This window comes from Thalassophryne amazonica, chromosome 8 (genome assembly GCF_902500255.1).
Source record: "Thalassophryne amazonica chromosome 8, fThaAma1.1, whole genome shotgun sequence".
NCBI classification, from domain to species: Eukaryota; Metazoa; Chordata; class Actinopteri; order Batrachoidiformes; family Batrachoididae; genus Thalassophryne; species Thalassophryne amazonica.
This window is the reverse complement of record NC_047110.1, coordinates 20,099,017-20,123,965: the sequence shown is the minus strand read 5'-3', so window position 1 is coordinate 20,123,965 and position 24,949 is coordinate 20,099,017. Positions and strand designations below refer to the sequence as shown.

Below are 24,949 nucleotides of genomic sequence, written 5' to 3'. Positions count from 1 at the left end.
ATAGCACTGAAACAGCCCTCATCAAAATCACAAATGACCTCCTGATTGTGCAGATAATGGCATTGTCTCCATCCTCGTCCTCCTAGACCTCTCCGCTGCCTTTGATACCATTTCCCATTCCATTCTCCTCTCTTGTCTCTCCGAGCTCATCGGCCTTAAGGGCCTGTCACAGTGGCGTATTCATAGAGCTGCTCATTACAGCGTATCGTCTACGCTGTAATGAGCAGCTCTCCGCCCACTTCACGAGGAGTTTTTTTCTCAATACGTAGCAGTATGTTGAGGGCTACACGCGTAGGACGGAAGAAATTAAACCTGTTTCATTTTCTTCGGCGTACCGCACAGCATGGAGCCTTCACGCGAGTACACGCAGCGCCGTGCTACTGTCCGCTATTGTGAGCCCGCCCATGCTTCAACACGGTACTGTGCGCCACTTCACATCTCCCTGTTGTTCTTCTTCTATAAATACTGCAAGATTGTTGCTTCACTTTATCATACTGGATTAGTTATATGAAGACTGTTTCACTGTGTCGCATTGTTTCATAAAAGCGCTCTCTTGCACATGCTCTCTCTCTCTGGGGAGAGCGAGAGAGAGCGCTTTTATTTTGAGGAGTCTGAGTAAAATAAAATAAAATAAAACTAAATATAGGCTGATAGAGTCTGAGTCAAAGCAAGTGTTAGAATAAAAATTTTAAGTTAGGAAAATACGTAAAATAAAAGCGCTCTCTCGCGCTCTCCCTCCCTCTCCCTCCCTCACTCTCTCTGTGTGTGTGTCTAATCAGAGCTGTGACTCTTTAAAATAAACGCGCGCTCGCTGTATGTCGGTGCGCTCATCAGACGACCTGATCGATCAGTCTGATCAATGCTGAAAAGAGCTGTGACTCTAAAATAAACGCGCACTCGCTGCATTAAAAAAAAAAAATAAAAAAATAATAATAATAATAATAATGTTAAATGACTGTTTTTGAGCCGCACCACACCATGCAGTAGAGACCAGAGCGCACTTCCAGAGGCAGAAAATAGCACTGAAACTGGTGCGGCATAGAACATGCGACTGTGTGCACACATTAAAACGCGAACACACGTATGTACATACGAAAGTATGAACGAACAATGTTAAAGGCTGAGTATGCGCGTATTTCGGGCGAATTTAAATGAAACAATGCTGCAATAAGCAGTTCTACGAATATGCCGCCGTGACAGGGGCTTTACTGGCACTGCACTTTCCTGGTTCCAGTCCTACCTCTAACCGAAAACAATACATCACTTTGCAAGGTTTCAACTCTACCATAGCAGCAGTTAACCATGGCGTCCCCCAGTGATCTGTCCTTGGCCCCCTTCTCTTTACCATCTACTTGCTCCCCCTTGGTCAGATCATCCGCAACCATGGACTTAGTTTTCACTGTTATGCTGATGACACCCAATTGTATATCAGCACCAAGCCCTCCTCACAACTCCCACGAATACAACTCAACAAATATCTGCAGGATATCAAAACTTGGATGACCACCAACCTACTAAAACTTAACACCAACAAGACAGAGCTCATGGTGGTGGCCCCAGCACCACTGCTCAAGAAGGTTGGAGACCTCACCCTGGTCATTGATGGCTGCACCACCTCTCCAACATCTGAAGTGCGGAACCTGGGTGTCATTCTGGACTCAACACTCTCATTCAGTTCCCATATCAAGAGCATCACCAAATCTTTTGGAGATAGGGCTTTCTGTGTAATTGCCCCTACCCTCTGGAACAGCCTGCACCCTCCCATCCGTTCTGCCACTTCTCTGACACAGTTCTGAAAGCACCTCAAAACACACCTCTTCTCTCTTGCCTATCCTCCCTAAATCCCCCTCCCCCTGCCCTCTACCTCCCTCCTCCCACTCTTGTGAAGTCACCTTGGGTATCATGAAAGGCGTTATAAAAATCCAATTCATTATTATTATTATTAAATAGATCCTTGTCATGTGATTGGTGGTTTGTATGTCACATGATATGGATCATTTGTAACATTTTCCATTGTGTTCCATTTAACGTACAATGTTGGTACTGTACGTTTTGTGCTGTTGGACGCCGCGACCACGCATACTCACAGTAGCGGTGACGGCACTTAGCTTAAAAACAAACACGGCAGGATTTGATTTGGTGACAGATGATGATTTAAATGAGCTTATTGATGGTCGAGTACGCAGTAAGCTGTTAGGAGGCATTAGCAGTGTTCGGTGGGACGTCTCTAGCTGAAATATAAGTGCTATCGGATGAAGAGCTCGACAAATTTCTGTCTCGATATTTCGCTGGACTGAGGAGAGCAGATGGGAGTCTGTACACAAAGAAGTCAATGCACGGCATTAGTTATGGATTACATCGTCAGGATTGTTTTTGAACTACCTGTTTTTGCAAGCTGACTGAGAGCAATTTTGGATTGGATTGCTATTTAAAGTTTGTGTTGGACTATTTGGAACCTCCTGACCTCAAAGGACCAGTGACACGCACCGAAATGTAAATGCCTTTTCTCTTGTTTATAAATTAATAAAATATCAAATGACAAGATTCGATTTTAGGCGTCATATAAAACAAATAATGAATGTTTTTCATTTGTACAATGAAAAGAAACTTTCACAGCATGAAATATTCTTACCACTGCACTCACAAAGATTAATTATTTGTATACCATCCTACATAATACTCTCACGTATGAAAGGAAGTTGATCTTTTTTGACAGAATTATGCATTTTTGAAAATACATTCAACGTTAAAGTATGGGGATTTCTTCAATTTTCCAAGATTTTTCCTGACTTTGACCTTTGACCTCCGCCAACAAAGTTGGGCAGAAGTAACAAACTGCAAGGTTATTTTGAAGACAAACCATCACCCTGACATCCAGTTTTCTTCAGACAATTGACTGAATATGTCTTGGATTTCATTTACACCAATCATTAAAAAACACAAACTGTAAGATCCTGTATTGTGGCATCCGTCTGCCACATGAGTATTCACACCGTTTATCTTGACATGTGACATTTACTGTCCACAGAAGTACCTGTACTAGCTGTGGCAGGTAGTCAGCGAGCTCATCATCACTGCTCTTCTCAATCCAGCTCACAGCCACGCTTCTCACCTGTGTGTCTGCAAACCTACACACAAATACACACCATTAATCCGAAGACATAACACACACAAGTCTTGATGTAACTGCAATGAACACACTGAAACACAAACATTCATAATTCATAACTACACATCTCCAACTAACACACACAGCTTATTCTATTTTATCTTCTGAAAACAGTCAGCAAAAGAACAACAAAGTGAGCTTCTGCACGAATACACAAATGTGTGATTTTAGAAAACACAATGCTGAAATGCCTTTTTCATATTGTATCATTTGGGTTTTTGATTTTTTTCATGTCACTTAAAAATTTTATTCTACCACAAAATCCTGTAACTGTAAATATTGGTAAATAAAGATGTTAAACATTCCCAGGCTTAAAGGACAGAATAAAAATCTAACATTAGACCCAAACATGCAGCATTTCTACTTTATACTGATGCAATAATTTCACTATTCAGTTTTATCATTATTCAAGGGCATAATCTTGTTTTTCTGCACCGTATTTCTAATGTGTCTCATGTCTAATGGAGACAGTACATACTTTGAGTCGAGCAGCTCGAGGGCGGTGACAGGAGGCAGCGGGGGCCAGTGGTGCAACAGGGAGTGGATGTGAGCCATGCTGGCCCAGTCCCAGCTGGGCGCACTGGCCAGAACCTTGGGGAGGCTGCTCTGGTGGTCCCTTCGACAGTGGAGCCGATGGTCCCAGAGGAGCTGGTGATCTGTCCGTTTTAGCCTGGGGACAGAACAGATGAGTACAGGAAATGGGAGTTAAAGTGTAGTTGGAAAGCTTTGTGAAGTCTGAATTTCATCTAAGAGTATGTATCACCAGAGGGCCATGCAAAAAGAACATCTTCAAAAGTTTCCTGAAGCATCCCTAGAATTTAGCTCTCTCTAATTTTGGGCCAGGGTCAATATTTTCCACTGGTATTTAAAACAAAGCATACAGTGGGGAAAATAAGTATTTGACCCCCTGTCAGTTTTGCAGGTTTCCCCACCTACAAAGAATGGAGAGGTCTGTCATTTTTATCGTAGGTACACTTCAACTGTGAGAGAGAGAATCTAAAAAAAATCCAGAAAATCACACTAACTAAATAAATAAAATATAGACAGTATTTGGCAGGTACTACAATAATCTCTAAAAGAGACCAGGGGTAGACTGTTAGCATAAAAAAAAAGAAATTAAACCAAACTTTTACAAAAAGTAATAAAGTGTGAAGGGCTGGCATAAATGTTAGTGATGTGGGGCCCAGCAGGATCAAGGTGGAAGAATTTAAAGTACAGCATTTTGCCTCAGCCTCATATCATCACAAAGGAAGTAGTCTTCAACAAGGCCCCAACATATAGAGCAGAGCTGCTTGGTGGTTGTAGGCTGAGGCACAGCATGTTAACCTTTCCTGAGTAAATAAACATACAAGGAAAGTCTTATCAAACTCTTGCCCCAGGAAAGTCACGTCACCAGAAAGTAAACACTGCTGACCAAATGTGAAATGTAATGACTAGCGTCTTTGTTCTGTAAGTGTTTATTCTTGATGTTAATAGCCTTGATACAAACTGATGATGTTCTTTTGACACAGCTTGATTTTATTAAATAGGCTTCAAACATAGGTTGGAATTGCCGTAACGGCTCTAATTTGATTTAAAGGTTGCGTGTAAAACAAGAATCACTGCTGACCATCACCATATATCTAATGATGCTGACAAGGTTTCATTTGTAAGACTGTATTTGTTTAATTTAAACAAGCAACGGTAATCCTTGCTGGCCACTCGAAGTAGGCTTTAGGAATGAAACAAATGGACAAACTAATTTAAAGCTGCATGCAGCTTCAACTACACCTGCTCCTAATTGCCATCATGCATCTAATAAAAAAATGATTCCCTTCAACAAGCACAGACAAGTCTGACAAGTAGCATCAACGTTCAACCGATAGACTATAATAGACAAGCCCTCCGTGACATCGCCCATGGGTTTCCTGAAGAGCAGGTTTGGAGAAAGACCCAACCTCCAGCTGAAGACATTCACCTAATTAAAAAGCTAGCTAAGACTTACAGGCTAAGATACCTGATTGATTAACACATTTTTGCAGACTAGGTAGTAGTTCTTGTAAATAGTATCTTGGGTGCGAGGATTAAAAACTATGACCTTCATGTTGCCTCATTAAGTGTAGAATTATCAGTGTAACTAACACTAACAAGCTACCGATACCTGCTAAATGGTGTGAACATATAAATTAAATAATACTAAAAATGTAAAACCTGGAACATCAACTACTTAAAATGTTGTGCGAGTACAGCACACCATATGAAATCGGAAATCTGTAATAACATGCCCAGAAAGGCTAAACATGGTCAAGTCCACAGAACACTGCGGAAGAGAGCTCTCTCAAACAGCCCAGAGCAGACAACAGCAGTTGAGATGATTCACAGTGGCTCTTCTCTGGTACTGGAAAATGTCACGGGTTGGATTGGTATTTTCCGATACGTGAATTACATCGGTATCATAACTCGATACGGATCTCGGTTCAGATCAGTCCCATCCCTAGGTCGTAGAATGAGGCTAGTACAAAAGACATGCGGTCATTGTCTCAGGTCACTGGATAGTGGCCAAGTTTCACAACTTTATAGTAAGACGAGAAGCACCAGGACTCTCAAGATGTGGACCTTCATTCTACTGCATAGGCACTGGCAGAGCCAAACACCTCTGTCCAGTGATGTGATGACTATATAAGCTCTTGCCAGAAGTCTCTCACTGTCAAATGTAGAGGACTGGGAGAGACAGATGTCACTACCAAGACAAGGAAATTTTTCTGTTTACCACTTTCACAGCATACAGATACACTTCTGATGGCCAATTCCGGGAAGTTACAGAAAGCCTGGATTTAGTCTTGATCCAGGACAACTGCAACTCCAAACACTGTGACTCACCACTCAGCTTCACCAGTGCTGCAAATCATGGCATCCACTGACTCCTCAAAGATCACATGACATCATCCATGAAATTAAGGTCAATAATCCTTTTTACACCAACAAAGGCACCAAGCTGCTGTTATCCAAAAGTATACCTAATGCAAAGTATGTGCAAGAACTGAACAGAATAGGAGCCAGAAAGCATCCCTGACAAATATCAGAAATCACTGGAAAGAAAACAGACGCTGCACCACGCTACACAGCATTCATGGTACCTGTGCATAAGCCAGCTATGATCTCAAGAAAGTTGCTGGAGATCCTACAAATTTTCAGGATGTCCCTGGGGGCAGTTTAGTCAGCCAGGCCAAACGCTTTTTGAAAATGAACATAAGCTCCAAAGAAGCAATGCCTATTTTCAATGAGAAGTTGCAAAGCAAGGATGTAATCGATGGTCGACTTCTTCATGGTGAAGCCAAACTTCAGTCACTGAGAAGCAATTAACTAGGACTGAATCCTGTTAAGAATAACCACTGCAAGCACCTTTCCTGGCACAGAGAGCAGTGTGGCACAGAGAGCAGTGCACCCCTGTAATTGTTGCCACTTAGCTGATTATATTTTTCTTTATACATTAGATGAGAAGATATTTCTTTTATATATAATTCATGGAGATGACCATCTCACAGACTGAAACAATGATTGCTTGTAATACCAGGAGAACAGCATCTGCACCTGCCTGGGGGAGTTCAGCTCCAAATTCATAGATTCCTCAAGCTTTCCCAGTCCTCAGCTGTTTAAACTCCATTGTGATCTGACCAACATTTGATATTTCGCAGGTGAATGTGGATCAGCCAGGTAGTAGAGGTGTCTAATATCCCGGCAGGAAGATCAGCCTTGTACAGCTGCTCAAAGTAGCTGACCCAGTGGGACAGTACAGAATGGGCATATGTCAGGACAACGTCATTACCTACCATGACTACAGTGGAATAAGGTGCAGGTTTGGAGGAATGTAGTGCTATGATTTCACTGTTAAGCAGGATGTGGGTTGCTAGGCCATACATCACGAGTGACCAGATTTTATTTTGTGTCCAAACCCTTGACTGGTAGTGCAGTCGGTGTGTTCGTCTGTTTACCCTCCAGGTGGCACGCAAGCTGAGCAGAAGTACCTGTTCTCATACCTGTGATTCTTCTCACACCTGTGATTGATCTGCTTCTGATGATCAGCCTGTGTACCATGCTCCAGCTCATCAGAGCCAGAATCTTTTGCCAGCTTGACCAGTTTGGTCAGTACTTCAGAATCTGTGCCAGAAGACGCCAGGAACTCACAGCAGAAAGTTACGTCAGAATTTGAAGTCAGCCTGACACCAGGACCTACCGAGAGATTTCACAGAGAGTTCCTCAACGCGAATCCCGACCTTCCCACAGTTTCTCTCCAAGGTAACCTGCCTGCTTTAATTCCCGTAGCAGAGTGTTCTGATTTTTGGTGTTTCCAGGTTGTCTTTGTGTGCAGTTCCCATGCTGCAACGTCTCCTGGCTTCCATGCCACTATCTGCAAACCACGACTCCATTAATGGAACTCTCAGCTGAACCGCTGTTCATCTGCAGTCTGTTTCAGAACGTGCCGCTCTGCTCCGTCAGCTAAGTTCCTAGTTATCTGAGTTGTGAGATTTCTGCCTCTCATTCAGCTCCTATCTGTGACTTCTTCTGCTGATTCCCAAGAACTGTATGAACTGTGTGCAGAAGTATGACGAACTTCCAAGTCATTCCTGAAGCCGAGTCAAGCTTAACTGAACTGCATCACAGATGCACCACAGCTCCTAGCTGCCCTATCTGGGCCCTATCTGCACTCTCCAGGCTTCTTGATGAATTGACTCTTTCTGTTGTAAGTTACTGTGAATAAATCTCCTTTCGTTCACTCCCGTCTCATCATTGCTCCCAGCATTTGAGTCCATCACCTGAACCGGTCTGGTCGCATCCGCACCTCTAACCACAACAATAACTATTTATAGAGAAATTTCCCAGGAATCAAAGCACTCAACAAAATAAACTTCAATAATAAAAATATAAATGCCAACAACAGAAAGTTACTGGCATTGTGGGGAGGTGATGGCCTAGCGATTAAGCACTGGGATTCAGACCAGAGGATCCTCAGCTCAAAACCCAGCTAGACCGGAAAATCACTAATCACATAACTGAGGCATAACTGTAAAGCACTTTGAGCTTCTGATGCAGATGGAAAGCACTATATAAATGCAGTCCTTTTACCATTTACAGTACATTACAACAATGCACAAAACTCTCCAAATAAAAGAGCTCATAGCAGAAACAAGGTGCAGCTTATACTCTGGTACGATTTATAAATCTTTTTCCTCTTCAAGAGGCCGTTATTTGACAGATGAAAGTTTTACTCCAGAATATATTACTTTGGCATGTGACATGTCTGATATAAACCATGGAATTTTTGTTTTGCACCTGGCCGATCAACAGAATGTCACGCAGAAAAAGGATGTGAAACATCAATAAAACTGTTACTTCACAAGTGTTGTGGTCATGACCGAGGTTGGTGGAATAAACAGACATGAGAGAAAGCAGCTGGTGAAAGTGAAAGCAACAATGCAAGTTCAAACTCATGAAGGTTGGCAGTCCAGCAAAGACCGCTGGCAGCCGACATAAGAGAGCATTGAGCTCCTCTTGCAGCAGCTGTGGTGGAGCAGATACATTAGTACTGACAGCACACCAGCATCTATACAGAACCATGGCTGGGCAAGCCTTAAAATAGCTTCTTAAAAAAAATCAAGACCCATGGCTGTGTGTTGGGTGAGGGGTTGCAGAAAACGTAAAATAAAGACATTTAGCTGAATAAATGACTTCTACTAAGACTCATAATGCTGTGTGATTTACTGCAAATGCAGCCGAAGTTTGAGCATGAGTCACATTTCTTATTGGAGGACATCCTGATTTCACACTTAGTTGTCAGTGACTGATGGGATTCTTGTAAAAAGTGTCAAGGAAGCACTTGGCTTTTGCATTTCAATTTTAGTCTCTGGAAACAATTCTTACAGGGATGAGATTACCCATGAATTATTTTTACTTCCAGGATTCCAGCAGATCAACCTGATTGTTGAGATGCATGCGGAACTTTCTTAAAGTTTGCGATTAGATGGCATCACCAGGCAGGCGAGTCTTAGGGCCCCTTCACACATAGCGCAAATGTGGTTGAATCGCACATGAAGTGCACATGAAGCAGGAATCGTGTGCAGAACGTGTAAAATTGTAGCTGCCTCTAACACCTCGTACACCTGTTGCTACAACAATTTGCGCACACCAGCGGCAAGAAGACAGAGTGTGCGCTGTGCGAGCCCATCGAACCCTCTCGTGGCAGGTGTCAGCCAAATTCCAGCTGACATACACGAACATCTAACACCACTCGCTTGGCACGTAGAAAATGTGTGGCCATTTGCACCATCATCACGAAAACAATCAGCAGACAATCACTTTCGAGCTGGATGTGAAATTTGTCTAAGTGCCCTCACGACTGTGGAGTTGCAAAAAACAACATGTGGTGCATGTGTCTTGCACGTGTGCACGTAACGCGCCCCCCTCCTCCACTCCCCCAACACATATGACGGGGGGGGGGGGGATCACACGTGCATAAAATGCTTATATGCATGTACAGATTTGATCACATGGGGGCCGGTCAGCAAGGTCTGACTGCACACAGCACGGGGAGGGGCTTGTCAGCTGATAACAACACACTGACAGCTGGATGACAGCTCAGTGCACACATTACAAACACAGAAACCACCTCTAGGACAGTTATATAAATAATAATGACAATACGCAATTACATAACGAATAACGAAAATGAATGATCACATAACACAGAGACACGATCTGCTCTGCGGTTGTCTGCTCACAGCCGCGGGCTGTAAAGATCTCTGCTCCCAGCTTGAGAACATGTTCCATGTTTGGAAGGACATTAACTTACAACATTCCTCAGTGAGGTGCGTGCTTCTACCTGTTGTCCTCACGTGGAAATATATAAAACAATTTTCGCCTTTGCGCTGGGCTGCAGCGGCTGAACACAGCGCACCTTGTCCATGTTGATTTCAGGCATTTTTGGCACTGACTACAGGCTAGCGATGGTAGTGCAATGGCAAAGTTTCCGTCTGGTAATCAGAGTTTACAGGTTCGAATCCTGTGAGTGCCTTTTTTTTAAAACCAGGGTTATTTAACTGCTGGGTTCTGTATTGTGTCCCCTTTACTGTATTATTTATATCCATCCAATGACATTCACAAAATTATGCAGCTGGTTTTTATTTTACTGTTCTCCAAATTAGCGGTATGATAATGGTGCAGCTGCTTGCACTATGTTCCTGCTCGAAACACATAGTCGCGTGCACGAACCATCGCACCGACATTGTCCATGCCTACCCGTCGGCGCAATGTTTTTGTGGTTCGCTCATACGGGCTGTTTCGCCGTGCGTCGCCCTGAGTTGTACTTCTTCGTACTATGTGTGAAGGGGCCCTTAATGATGTTTACAGCAGAGAAGAGAAAAGGGAACAAGTTCTCTGCACTGGACCAGCAATTGATCCTGTGCCTCAGAGGGTACTTGGATGGAATTTAATGATTTTTCAGGATCTCTGTTGTAGAAAGTTTGACAGTAGTTACTTTGAATTGGCAAACTGTCATTTAGACACTACAGGTAGGCCTGACCTACATAGATCTACAGTGGGGAAAATAAGTATTTGATACACGGTTGATTTTTGCATTTTTTTCCCACCTACAAAGAATGGCGCGGTCTGTAATTTTTATTATAGGTACACTTCAATTGTGAGGGGCAGAATATAAAAAAAAAACCCAGAAAGTGACGTATGATTTTTAAATAATTAATTTGCATTTTATTGCATGAAATAAGTATTTGATACAAGAGAAAAACAGACCTTAATATTTGGTACAGGAACCTTTGTTTGCAATTACAGAGGTCAGACATCTCCTGTAGTTCTTGACCAAGTTTTCACACACTGCAGCAGGGATTTTGGTCCACTCCTCCAAACAGATCTTCTCCAGACCTTTCAGGTTTAGAGTTTCAGCTCCCTCCAAAGATTTTCTATTAGGTTCAGGTCTGGAGACTGGCTAGGCCACTCCACGGCCTTGAAATGCTTCTTACGTGCTTGGAGGCATGGTGGCTTACTGGTGAACACTAGTGCCTTACAGCAAGAAGGATGGAGGATCACTTCCCACCCTTTATGTGCAGAGTTTGCATGTTCTCACTGTGTCTGTCTTAAGGGTGTAACGATACATGTATTTGTATTGAACCATTTCGGTACGGGACGTTTGGTTCGGTACAGGGCTGTGCACAGGTGAGTTTGCTTTGCGTGTGTTTACTGTAATTTGTGGACTATAGAGTGCATCTGAATATTAGCTGCACCCACCAATTTTAGAGAAGACGCCGCTCCACTAACTGATCTGATGGCGCAAAGTGCCGCAGAGCAACTTTTCTAGAACGCACAGGTAAGACCTTAAATTTACACTGTGTGTGTGTGTGTGTGTGTATGTGTGTGTGTGTGTGTGTGTGTGAATTCACACTGCATTAGGAGTGCAGCTTTCAGGTAATCAACTGACAGCATCTACTGACATATTTGTTGTTTATTTGAGAACATTTTATTTAACTTATTACCAGGCAGGACTTTGCAATTATTTTATTTTCCTGTTTGCATAATGTTACAATAAATTGTTGGTTTAAACAACAAGCAAATCTAGGTTTTGCATTTTGTTCCCATACTGTACCGAAAATGAACCGAACCATGACCTCAAAACCGAGGTACATATCAAACCATAATTTTTGTGTATTGTTACACCCCTAGTCTGTGTGGATTTCCTCTGGAAACTCTGGTTTCCTCCTACAACCAAAAACATGCTTATTTAAGGTCTGACCCTTTCTCTGCCCCTGACCAAGGCAGCGTCTCTACATCTGGAGTTGGTCCCCGGGTGCCGGACTGTTGCTGCTCACTGCTCCTGGTGGTTGGATTGTGTCTAACTGTAATTAGGATGGGTTAACTGCAGAAGACAAATTTGTATGTCTGTGTATGTACAATGACAATAAAGGCTCTATTCTATTCTATTCTATTCTATTCACTCCTTAGTTGCTCTGGCTGCGTGTTTGCCATGCTGGAAGACCCAGCCACGACTCATCTTCAAAGCTTTTACTGAGGGAAGGAGGTTGTTAGCCAAAATCTCACAATACATGAACTCATCCATCCTCCCTTCAATACAGCGCAGTTGTCCTATTCCCTTTGCAGAAAAGCACCCCAAAATATGATGTTTCCACCCCCATCTTCACAGTTGGGACGGTGTTCTTGGGGTTGTTCTCATCCTCCAAACACGGCAAGTGGAGTTGATACCAAAAAGCTCTATTTTGGTCTCATGTGGCCACATGACCTTCTCCCGTGCCTCCCCTGGATCATCCAGATGGTCACTGGTGAACTTCAAACGGGCCTGGACATGTGCTGGCATGAGGAGGGAGACCTTGCTGCCCTGCAGGTTTTTAAAACATGATGGTGTAGTGTGTTACTACGTAATCTTGGTGACTGTGGTCCCAGCTCTCTTCAGGTCACTGACCAGGTCCTCCCATGTAGTTCTGGGCTGATTCCTGATGTTACTCAGAATCATCTTTACCCCACAAGGCGAGATATGGCATGGAGCCCCAGACTGAGGAAAATTGACAGTCATCTTGAGTTTCTTCCATTTTCGAATAATTGCGCCAACAGTTGTTACCTTGGGCAGCACGGTGGTTTAGTAGTTAGCACTGTTGCCTCACAACGAGAAGGTCATGGGTTCAATTCTCGCCTGTGGCCTTTCTGTGTGGAGTTTGCATGTTCTCCTCGTGTTTGCGTGGGTTTCCTCCGGGTGCCCCAGTTTCCTCCCACATCCAAAGACATGGGGGTTAGGTGGATTGGAAACTTTAAATTGTCCGTAGGTGTGCGAGTGGGTGTGAATGTGTTTGTCTGTTTGTGGCCCTGTGACAGACTGGCGTCCTGTCCTGGGTGTACCTCGCCTCGCACTCTATGACTGCTGGGATAGGCTCCAGCCCCCCGCAACCCTTAATTGGACTAAGTGGTTGAAGATGAGTGTGTGTGTGTGTTGTTGTCTTCTCACCAAGCTGCTTGCTTGTTGTCCTGTAGTCCATTCCAGCCTTATGCAACTGTACAGTTTTGTCCCTGGTGTTCTTAGGCAGCTCTTTGGTCTTGGCCATGGTGGACAGGTTGGAGTGTGATTGATTGTGAGGACAGGTGTCTTTTAAACAGGTGTAATTAACACAGGTAAAAAGTGCGGGATAGGAGGGCTTCTTAAAGAAAAGAAAACGAACAGGTCTGTGAGAGCCAGAATTCTTGCTGGTTGGTAGGTGATCAAATACTCATTTCATGCAATAAAATGCAAATTCATTATTTAAAAATCATACAATGTGATTTTCTGGATTTTTTTTTTTTTTATCTTGTCTAGCACAGTTGAAGTGTACCTATGATAAAAATTACAGACCTCTCCATTCTTTGTAGGTGGGAAAAATTTCAAAATCGACAGTGTATCAAATACTTATTTTCCCCACTGTATATCACCGCTCTCTCAGCTGGGTTCAGGAAAGGGTTTTTTTTAAAGCAACAAAAGTGGTTTCTGCACCTGGTGTCACTTGCTTTATTACATGCTTTCAGTTTAGTTCTCTGCAGTCAGTAATACCCGATACTTCCACCTCTTTCTTTCTTTCTTTAATATTTATTTCATTTATTTAAAAGAAAAACAGAAAAGCAGAAACAAAGCACCACAACACCAGAATGAAAATGAGCAGAAAGAAGAACAAGTCTTATGATTTCTGCCCCTTTTAACAATACAATCTTTCAATATCCAGCATCATAGTCAACATTATTTAACAGATTGCATTTCTTTAACTTGTCACATACCACTGACCCATTTCGTAATTATGACCATTAATTAATAGATTACATCTCTGACAGGTTACATTTTAAATTTAAGACACTCCAAACATTAACAGATTACCTTTTTTTTTTTTACTTTCTTGCAGCCCACTGACTTATTTCATAGTTTCATACTTATTTAATACATCTAATTTAATACGTTTTTTAAATAATTTAAGCAACCTTAATTCTTTAATTTCTTTATTAAGATTGTCTAAATCATGAAATTTAAGTACCCTATACTTAATAAACAATGGATTAGATGGATCTCTAAAACCACTGTTACTAATCACTTTTAAAGCTCTTTTCTGCAAAATAAATAAAGGTTGTATATAGGTTGTGTATGTTGATCGCCAGATTTCTACACAATAAGTTAAATATGGGACAATCAATGAATTGTACAATGTTAATAAACCATAACTATTTAATGAATATTTTACTTCATGCAACACAGCAATGGCTTTCGTTATTTTTCCTTTTATGTAATTTATGTGTGACTTCCATGTAAGATCTTCATCAATCATGACTCAGAAAAATTTCATTTCTTTTACCCTTTGTATATCCATTCCATCTATTTGTAATGACATTTTTTTTTTTGCTCTATCATTAAACAATATAAAATTTGTCTTATTAATATTTAGTGACAATCTGTTTATATCAAACCAATGTTTAACTTTTTCCAACTCTGTATTTATCACTTGTGCTACTTCCTGTATATCTGATCCAGAGTAAAACAGCGTTGTATCATCAGCAAATAAAATGCTGCCAAGCACACTGGATACATTCACGAAATCATTGATATACAAAACAAACAGTTTGGGTCCAAGTACCGATCCTTGTGGTACTCCATAAATAATGTTACACAATTCTGATTTGGTATTATTTATCTGAACAAACTGTTTTCTATTTTCTAAGTAGCTTTTTACCCACTGATGTACAACACCTCTTATTCCATATTGTTGTAACTTGTGAAGCAATCTTGAGTGGTCTATAACATCAAAAGCCTTTTTCAGGTCGATAAAAACACTTACAAAATAATCCTTATTATCTATTGTTGTTGATATTTTCTCTATTAGTTCCATAATTGCCACAGCTGTCGAATGTTTTGTTCTAAATCCATACTGAGCATTATTTAAAATATGATGTTTCTCAATAAATTTATCCAATCTTGTCACAAAAACTTTTTCCATAATTTTAGAAAACTGTGGAAGCAATGATACTGGCCTGTAATTAGAAAAATTATGTTTGTCTCCATTTTTATATAATGGGACTACCTCAGCAATTTTCATTTCATCTGGAAAAATCCCAGTTGACAGAGACAGATTACAAATATAAGTAAATGGTTCAATAACAATTTCTATTATACTTTTTACAGTTATGTCTAAATCTTCATGGTCAGTTGATCTTTTGCTTAAACAGTTTTTTTTACAATATTTCTTATTTCATCTTTTTCCACATTGTCCAGGAAAATACTATTGACCGTATTTACCAGTGTATGTAATTTATCTTCTATTATTGGTTTATTTCCCACCAGACTTGATCCTACATTTGAAAAATAATCATTAAACCCATTTGCAACTTCTTTTATGTCATATATCTCTTTATTTTCCTTAAAGTAATTTGGAATAGTTGCTTTCGCTCCATCACTATCAATCACACTTTTTATAATTCCCCATGTTACCCTCATATTATCTTTACTCTTATTTAATTGTTCACTGTAATAATCTTTTTTTGTTTTGTTTTTTTCACCTCATCAGTGAGGAAATTACCCGAAAGCTGAGTTCCTCATAAAAGTCTGGTACTTCCTACAGATGACTTAATAAAGATTTTACAGCAGAGGATGTTTCACTGTCACCACTGTATTAAAGCCAGTAAAGACTGTCTAAGAGAGACAAGTATGGAGCCATTAATGTAGCAAAAATATATGCTAATGAGTATGGAGATGTGCATCTGTCTGTCAAACCGTGTGTGCGCATGTTTGTAAACAGATTTGCAAATGTGTAAAAGAATCCTTTGACCAATCTGCTCCAAAAGTCAATAATCTGGACGACATAACAATAATAATACTAATACTAATAATAAAAAGAAGTGCAATAAGATCATCCTACCCAAAGTTTGAAGCTCGGCTGCAGATTTTCTCTAATTTACGTTTCAGGTCTGGATCCAGCTCCTCCAGGGGATAGAATTCCTGGCTTTGGGCCTCCTTGGGTTCCACATACAACACATCCAACGCTGAGCTGGAAAAATCCACCTGATGGTAACACACATCGGAAAGCAGGGATGTGTTAATGTGCTGATAAGTGGTACTACCACAGCTTCAAAACCAAACTTTTCAGCAATTCGATGACCACAAGTAAGCTTATCATGTTAAATTTTGTTGGACAACATATTACCGCAGAAAATGTCACGATAAACAATACTGTTGTCAACACTGTTTTAAAATTGTTTCATCCGACTTATATAACAACATCGCATAAAAATGCAAGTACAGTAAAACTTGCCTAAACTGTCGTCATATAAACCGGGTATTCGCACTCACCAGACAAAAGTAAAAGTTCCAATGTTTTGTATGGTTTTCCATGTAATAAACACCTTATATAACAGATTTTGTGCAACAGCTTTTCGCTCACATTGCACAAAACGCCCTGCCCCATCACAATATGTATTTTCTTTAAAAACCCCTCGCATGTACCGGACAGAGCAGTCTGGACATGCTCAGTAACAGAGGTACGAAATGAAGTTCAGCACTGTCACTCGCCGATTTGAGGAAAGAAGGTACCGTTATTTCCGGCCGTTTATTTTTTTCCAAACTGTGCTCAGACCCAGTGCCAAAACGAGGCAGGCAATTATTAACAAAATGGCACTTACGGCCTCCACTGTCATATGGTGTTAAGTTTCACACATATCCCTGGGTGTGATGAACCAAAGACAACTGCTTTAGATCACAGCCCTGTGCGTGGCTGCTAAACACCGGACACCACAAGGGCTGTGATTTGTCACGCTTTCGGTTTTACTCCTTCCTTTCTCATCATATTTTTATAGTTTTTGCAGTCCACATGTCAATTACATTTCGATCATGGATCAAATACGTTTGGCAGAAACCCGCAATTCAAGAAGGAAATTGCACGTACTGTTGGCTCGAGGTTGATGATTGTATAAAGAAGTGGAGCTTATTGAGGGACAAATTGATCCAGAAAAAGCCACTGTTCCTGCTGTAAATTTCATTAAGATGCCCATCAATGCAACAGAGAACTTTAAAAGGGTCATGTGCACATCACTGTCATTGCATGGCCACAGAGTTACAGAATTGTAGAAGCATAAATCAGGCTTTAAGGATTTTAAGGTACCACTCCGTAGCGGAGTTAGAAAAAAGAGTGACTCGAACAAATGTAATCTTTTTAATGCACATAATGCCCGGCGCTTAATTAAGGCAGGTGTTTATTTTTTCAGACAAAGTTTTGACCTGGTCATTAAATGAGGCAGGTGTTTAATAAAGGAAATATGTAAGCCTATACATATAGTGAATTTCCATTATAACAGACAAATTCGCTGGTCCACCTGAAGCCATTACATGTATATCCTTTCAAAGAGCAATGAACTTCTAATTTTCATGGTTATTCAAAATTTTAAAATCTTATATATATACGAGGTCTATTAGAAAGTATCTGACCTTATTATTTTTTTCAAAAACCATATGGATTTGAATCACATGTGATTACATCAGACATGCTTGAACCCTCGTGGGCATGCGAGAGTTTTTTCACGCCTGTTGGTTACGTCATTCGCCTGTGGGCAGTCTTTGAGTGAGGAGTCGCCCACCCTCTCATCGATTTTTTCATTGTTTAGGAATGGCTCAGAGACTGCTGCTTTGTTTGATCAAAATTTTTTCAAAACTGTAAGGCACAACTGAGTGGACACCATTCGATAAATTCAGCTGGTTTTCGGTAAAAATTTTAACGGCTGATGAGAGATTTTGGTCTGGTAGTGTCGCTGTAAGGACGGCCCACGCTGCCTGATGGCGATCTGCGCTTCAAGGCGGCAGCGTCTCGCCGTTTCAAGTTGAAAACTTCCACATTTCAGGCTCTGTTGACCCAGGAAGTCGTCAGAGAACAGAGAACTTTCAGAAGAATTCGGTATGAGGAGTTTATTCGGACATTCCATTGTTAACGGACATTTGGTAATGAAAGAACGTGCGGGCAGAATCGCATGTCGGGCTGGACCCGACCGCGGGGGGTCGCGACTGGAAAAACACCTCCGTTGGAAACCTTAACGGGCAAGTTGGAACATGCCCAAGCTGTTAAACAATTTCTCAGTTACTCACTTGTTGAAAGCCATCAAAAGCCGCCTGAATTTTACAAATGGTTTTCAACACGGAGGTGTTTTTCCTGTCGCGGCGCACACAAATTCGCCGAGTCGTTTCCGTGACGACTCAGCGAATTTGCGCGCATGTCTTTCATTACAAAATGTCCTTAAACAGTGGAATGTCCACATAAAGTCCTCATGCCGGCCTCTTCTGAATCTTCTCTGTTCTCTCACGACGTCCTGGGTGAATTAAGCCTTAAATTAGGATGTTTTCAGGTCGAAACAGGCCGACGACGGCGCCTGGAAGCGCTGCGCGACGTCCCGCTCCATGGGAAGTCCTTACACCGACAGAAACACCCCATAATCTCTCATCAGCCGTTAAACTTTTCACCGAAAACCAGCTTAATTTCTCGAATAGTGTCCACTCGGATATTCCTCACAGGTCCAGAAAAAATTTTGATAAAGCAACACGCGCCGTCTCGACCAGCATGTGAAACAAAGGAATTCAGCCGAGAGGGCGGGACCACATCTCACTCAAGGCCTGCCCACAGGGAAATGACGTCACCAACACGCGTGAAAAAACTCACGCATGCGCACGAGGGTTCAAGCATGATTGGTGTAATCTCACATCATTCAAATCCATATAGTTTTTTTAAAAATAAAAAGGTAGGATACTTTTCTGATAGTAAGTCTCTTCGGCTGCTCCCTTGTTTGCACTTGGGGTCGCCATAGCAAATCCAAGGTGGATCTGCATGTTGAATTGGCACAGGTTTTATGTCGGATGCCCTTCCTGACGCAACTCCACATTACATGGAGAAATGTGGCAGGGGTGGGATTTGAACCCGGAGCCTTCTGAACTGAAACCAAGTGCATTAACCACTTGGCCACCACCCCTGCAGGATACTTTTCTGATAGACCTCGTATATATATATATATATATATATATATATATATATATATATATATGTGTGTGTGTGTGTGTGTGTGTGTGTGTGTGTGTGTGTGTGTGTGTGTGTACACATTATATAAAAACCCAACAACAATAAAAAATTCCAAATAAACAAGTATTGGGGTCTGTTAACAATGGCAGTTTGGAAGATATGTTTTTTGCTTTTTTCTGTTTTTGTTTTGTTTTTTTTGTTACCATTCACCTGCCTATCAAACATTTGTAGCACTTCCTTGAATACCGTTTTTCCAACTGCACTGAATGGCTGCATCAGTTTGGCTATAAAACAAGTAAAACTATTTGTAAGTGCACATCATTCTGCTCTGTTACATTTATATTTGCATTCTCCTGCAAACTGTCAGTGAAGGGGTGGCTGTTGTTCTCAGTTGTGGTAAAACTGGATGGGATGGTTATGTTTTGGACACATTTTCAGGTTACGTTTATGGCCAGCTTCTGTTGCCACTGTTTTGAAACAAAGCCAACATACCGGCTCGCTCATGTTACTGGGTTCTTTTCACTACTTCAGCTTAAATGCAGGTTAAATTCAAAATGTTCAAACACCAGAGCTGTGGAATTCTGCTTTGGAACCAATTCCATTTGTTCTTTCAAACTTTCTGGACGGAATTATGCAGTTACTTCAACTGGCTGGTTCACTGTTTCATGTTGTCCAATTGTGTGTGTAAGTGAATGCCTCCCACACAGAGAGCAGACTGAGCTGTGCCTCCTAGAGAAAGCAGGCTGAGAGGGACAGAAAGAAGCAATGCAACTTGCTGAAATATTGATGACTTATGTAAACAATCATGCATGTAAAGGGTGATATAACAAGGCTAGCAAAATTACTGAGTTTGTTTATTTGAGGCCAAAATATGGCCATCGAGTATTGCGAAGACTTTTCATCTGTCTGTGCTCAGCACAAGTCCAGTCCTATTATTGCCAGGGTCTTCAAATTCACAGGGAGCAGGGGTGGTGGCCAAGTGGTTAATGCGCTTGGTTTCAGTTCAGAAGGTTCCGGGTTCAAATCCCACCCCTGCCACATTTCTCCATGTGGAGTTGCGTCAGGAAGGGCATCCGGCGTAAAACTTGTGCCAATTCAACATGGAGATCCACCTTGGATTTGCTGTGGCGACCCCAAGTGCAAACAAGGGAGCAGCCGAAGGGACTTACTTCAAATTCACAGGGAACATTCTTGGAACACAGACCTTGGACAACTTCAAAGATGGCTAACCTTGACCTATTTTAAGGGGTCAAAAGGTCACATTCCTTTCACACACTCTTTCACTGATTATATGCTCATACGGCCGAGGGTATTTTAGCATTGTGTTATATTTTTATGTCTAAAGAGGAGTCGATACAGTAATCACAACAGGCCTAACCATGATTACGGTAAAAACTATTTTGAAATACTACTGTAAAAGAGTACAGTGCCACTGTACTGGGTAGTACCTGTAGTACAATTCTCTCAGTCAGCACCCTCTTACGGTTTGTAGTGGAGCCAGCAGCAGCAGCAGCTCCCTGGGCAGATGTCCAGAAACACAACAACCTGCTGCCCCTGGCTAGAACCCTGCAATAAAGAGGAAAAGAGCTAATAATAATAACCCCACCCCCGCAAACAACAAACACCTATTCCAATACACAACTAATATCATCATACAGAAGGCAATGCACCATGATTTTGATCTCATTTTGGACAGCTTCTGTAATAAATGCAATCGGATTTGCAAATATTGTTCTTAGTGCGTTCAGGTTTCATGTTCTCCAAGTTGTTTTCCTGCAGAGACTCTTAAATATGTCTAGCAAACAAAAACACTGTCAGATGTACATAAATGTCAAATGTCTCACCAGGATATACAGTAGGCACCATAGTACTTCACTAAAAATGCAATGCTTGCAAATAAACACCCTAATTAGCATGTGCATATTTCAGTCTATCAGCGTCAACAAAATATATGTATATTGTGAGTACACTAGCCAGAGTGTAGACATGGTGCAAGCATTAAGTCTATCTATTTTATGACAGACCAAGACAAATATAATGACATAATGTCCTGCAAACAAAGAGACATAAAAATAACTTCATAACAGTTTGTAGAAAATGCTCAGGTTTCAACAATAATTTATTTTAACAGTTTTTAATGTCTGCCAGTTATGTATGGTTCACTAACATTCTATAGTAAGTAGGACACGCATTTGAATTAACCACATAAACTCGTTCTCCTCACCGTCTGAAGTCAAAGAGTGGCATTGAGACTTTTCCCAGAAGCTCTGGAGATTTCCTCTGTTTGTTGGAGTCTGGAGAGCTGTTGGCGCTCTGGTTTGGTATCCCGAACAGGGACAAGCTCAGTATGGACTCCAGTGGGAGCACGGCCACTGCTATTGGGAAGTTGATCCTAACAGCAATACAGATGGCGTTAGCACCATACAAGTATAAATGGTTTGTCATTACAGCAGCTCAGAAAATTCAAATTTGTAAATGTGAAACAAAAACGGAAAATGTAAAAAAAACAAAAAAAAACAAGTTCCAGGCTCAAACATATATGTGTCAGTCACTCACAGTTCATCCCATTTGACATGGTAGAAGAAGCTTTTGTATGTGCCCACTCTCTTAGACTGGACTGGTTTAAAAAGGTTCTTGCCATTATGGAGGAGAGCGCACGTCAGAAAGTACTTCTCATAGCTGAAATATAACAATAAATATGTTTCAACCTCTGTTTTACAAACACCACTAAAAATAGCCCACACACTGATGAAATACGAGTTAACGTCCGTACACACATATGCATGCATGAACACCAAAAGTGTGTTTTTTTTAATGCTTGAAACAACTACATATTTCAGTTTCTACACTTGCTATCGGTCTTGGTGTATGGAATAAAGTCATAACATCATTTGAGTGAAAGCTGAAAGCCTGCACTACAAGCACATCTTGATGGTTTAATTTCGACTCCATTGTAGTGAAGTGCAGAGACAAAACAATTGTTTCACTGTTAAACTACTATAGTAGCAGTTGCTAAGGCGAGAAACAGTGCTTCACAATTTAGCCATATTTGACCCACATACACTTTAACATATAAGGGATGGCATAAGATGTTCACCTTAGTCTGAGCCCCCATGAGGCCTTGCGTGAATTATGGGTGAGACTTGGTATGAAGCCAAACCGATGTTTGTTTACGTTAACTGTTCGCGCTAATCCACTTTCTACGAGGGTCAGAGACGTGAACGGAAGCTGTCACAGTTCAAACGAGACATCAGTAAAATCCTGCTGTCTATAAATATAGAGAGGTGGGAGGACGACATGAAGAAGTGGCCTACGATAACATACGGTAGCATTTTCAGCTACTTTCTTAGCTCTCGCTTCGGACGGGGAGGCAGTGAACAATCTGAAAAGCTCTGAGGCATATTAGGACCTGCACAGTAATAAGGTCATCCCATTCTGCTAAAAGAGGTCTTGAGACACAACTTATTTACCTTAAGGCAGACATAGAGGCCAGCAAAAGCCTTAAAGTCTCTGATCACTGAGCCTGGGTTTGAGTTTCAGCATCAGGTGAATACAAACAGCAGGGTGTTCATGTATCACAGGTTAGGGAAGATCTCCAGGTGGGTAACTTTAGTTCATTATAATGTATGAACTAATGTGACAGAATACATGAGAACCTTCATTAAAATAAACTCTAAGCCATATTTTTACATTTTATTTTTCATCCCTCCAGGTCCAGCCGGCACTGACGTGTCTGCAGCTGTTTATCTGGACACCAACTGAGCACCTGGAGTTGGACATTTCATTTGACAAAGTCTTTACAGACACATGAAACACCTCCAGAATTTCTACTTTTCACATCTGCTTCCAACATTAGTGGATGAACTGGTTGCAAAGAAGGTTCTGCTCTGCCTCGAATATCTGAATGTCTTAAAAATACAATAATCACTTAATGTGTAATGTGTGTTATAGACAAAAGAGCACTGTATGAAGGAAAATAAAACTGCTCGTAAACAATGGCTCACTGCTACTTCCGGTGTCTCACAGGAAGTCGCACCCATAATCGTTCTACAGCAGCGCCCCCAGGAGTAAGGTGAATTGAGCACTTTAGCAGTAGTAGTCATAGTAGTAGTGGTAGCTAAGGGGAGAGATACTTTTGTGTTGCATCATTATCAGCAAGTGTGCTAAATGGGTGGCACCATACTTTTCTATAGTTTTCTATCGATTTTCCATAGTTTCCTCTATTATTTTCCTTTTGAAATTTGTAATTTCAATATGATCAATTTTATCAACTAATGAACTGTAAGCAACGAAAACTGGCAAATGATCACTGATGTCATTAATAAGTAGCCCACCTGCTAAATTCCCGACGATAACATTTGTTAATATATTGTTAATGAGTGTCGATGTCTTTGTAGTAATCCTAGTTGGATGTGTAATCACTGGATACAAATCCATACAAAACACACAATCTAAAAATTCTGCTATTTGTACTTGACTATGAGGATTTTAAAAATCTATATTAAAAGTCTTCACAAAAAAAAAAAAACTTATTGTTTTAATTGTGTTGTACATTTCAACCAATTTTTCCAGAAAATATTATATTTGATCCAGGAACTCTATAAATCAGCTTACAATGATGTTTTTTGATTTTTCACATATAATTTCCACTGTAACACATTCCATATCATTATCCAAAGAAAATTACAATTTTTGAGCAATTCCACTATGATGACCAGATCTAACGTAAGTGCCACACCTCTGCCACATTTATTTGTCCTATTTCTGACAAAGAAATCATAACCCCAAACTAGACAATGTCAACGTGCTCATCTTTTAACCACGTCTTGGTAACTGCAATAAATGAAAAAATATTTGTTAACAATTTTTAGACAGTCCTGAATTTTGGAAACATCCATAGAAAGACTTCTACTTTAAAATGTATAATGGAGAATGTCCCATTTGTCAAGGAATAACTCATAAATTGTTCCTCAGTAAAGTAGTTACAATGGTGATAATATTTTTAAGAAAAAAAAAAACAACATTAACATTATTTTCAATATTATGAAATCTATGTGCAGGATACTCAAAATTTTTTAAATGAGCTCCTGTGCAGAGGTAAATTGTAAACAATCAGTTGACATCATAAAACAAACAGAATCCACAGACCAAAAAAAAAAAAAAAAAATGCAGTCAAATCTTTGTACCTATGTGAGTGCAGATTGAAAAGAAACAGGATATATTTTCACTGCTACACACTTCAGCCAATGCTCAGTGCCATCTGTGCTGGCAGCTCCATCACGAGTCATGGTGTCTCAATATGCTGACAATGTGCCAGCCTGTAGTGTTACTCCAGATGGCTGGTGCATGAGCCACCAACAATGCCACACACTTCAGACCTCAATAAGGCAGCATTATGTTAAACTCCCAGCTCCAAAAGATATTCATTTCAGCTGCTTTGTGACAAGCTAAACATTTTGGACGCATCTTTCAAATGGGTGTCACTGCAGCAATGGTCGGTGCTCGCTTAAAATAGAATGGAAAAGGCTGTGCTGAAGCAAACTGGCCTGTTATTAAGCAGTTCTGCTGTCTGTATGAAAGCCTCACTGGCAAACCAGAACATGTCAGTAGAAAATATTGTAATATTCTCTTGGCAGCATTTGAACCATTTCCAGTTTACACTCTGGGTTCCTACAAATTTTAAATTCAAACTCCTTTAGTTAGATCAGACCTTAATCTGTTGACTGGA

The 24,949-nt window shown here is 40.9% G+C and overlaps 1 protein-coding gene across 1 annotated transcript in view; it reads right to left on the bottom strand.

Moving 5' to 3' along the window:
- Nucleotides 1-24,949, bottom strand: part of pik3c2a (phosphatidylinositol-4-phosphate 3-kinase, catalytic subunit type 2 alpha) — a 205,015-nt gene that overhangs the window by 47,451 nt on the left and 132,615 nt on the right. The window contains 6 exon segments of the mRNA XM_034175828.1: nt 3,035-3,128; nt 3,648-3,839; nt 16,087-16,229; nt 20,670-20,787; nt 21,446-21,613; nt 21,778-21,900. Coding sequence (XP_034031719.1) covers nt 3,035-3,128; nt 3,648-3,839; nt 16,087-16,229; nt 20,670-20,787; nt 21,446-21,613; nt 21,778-21,900 — 838 coding nt within the window.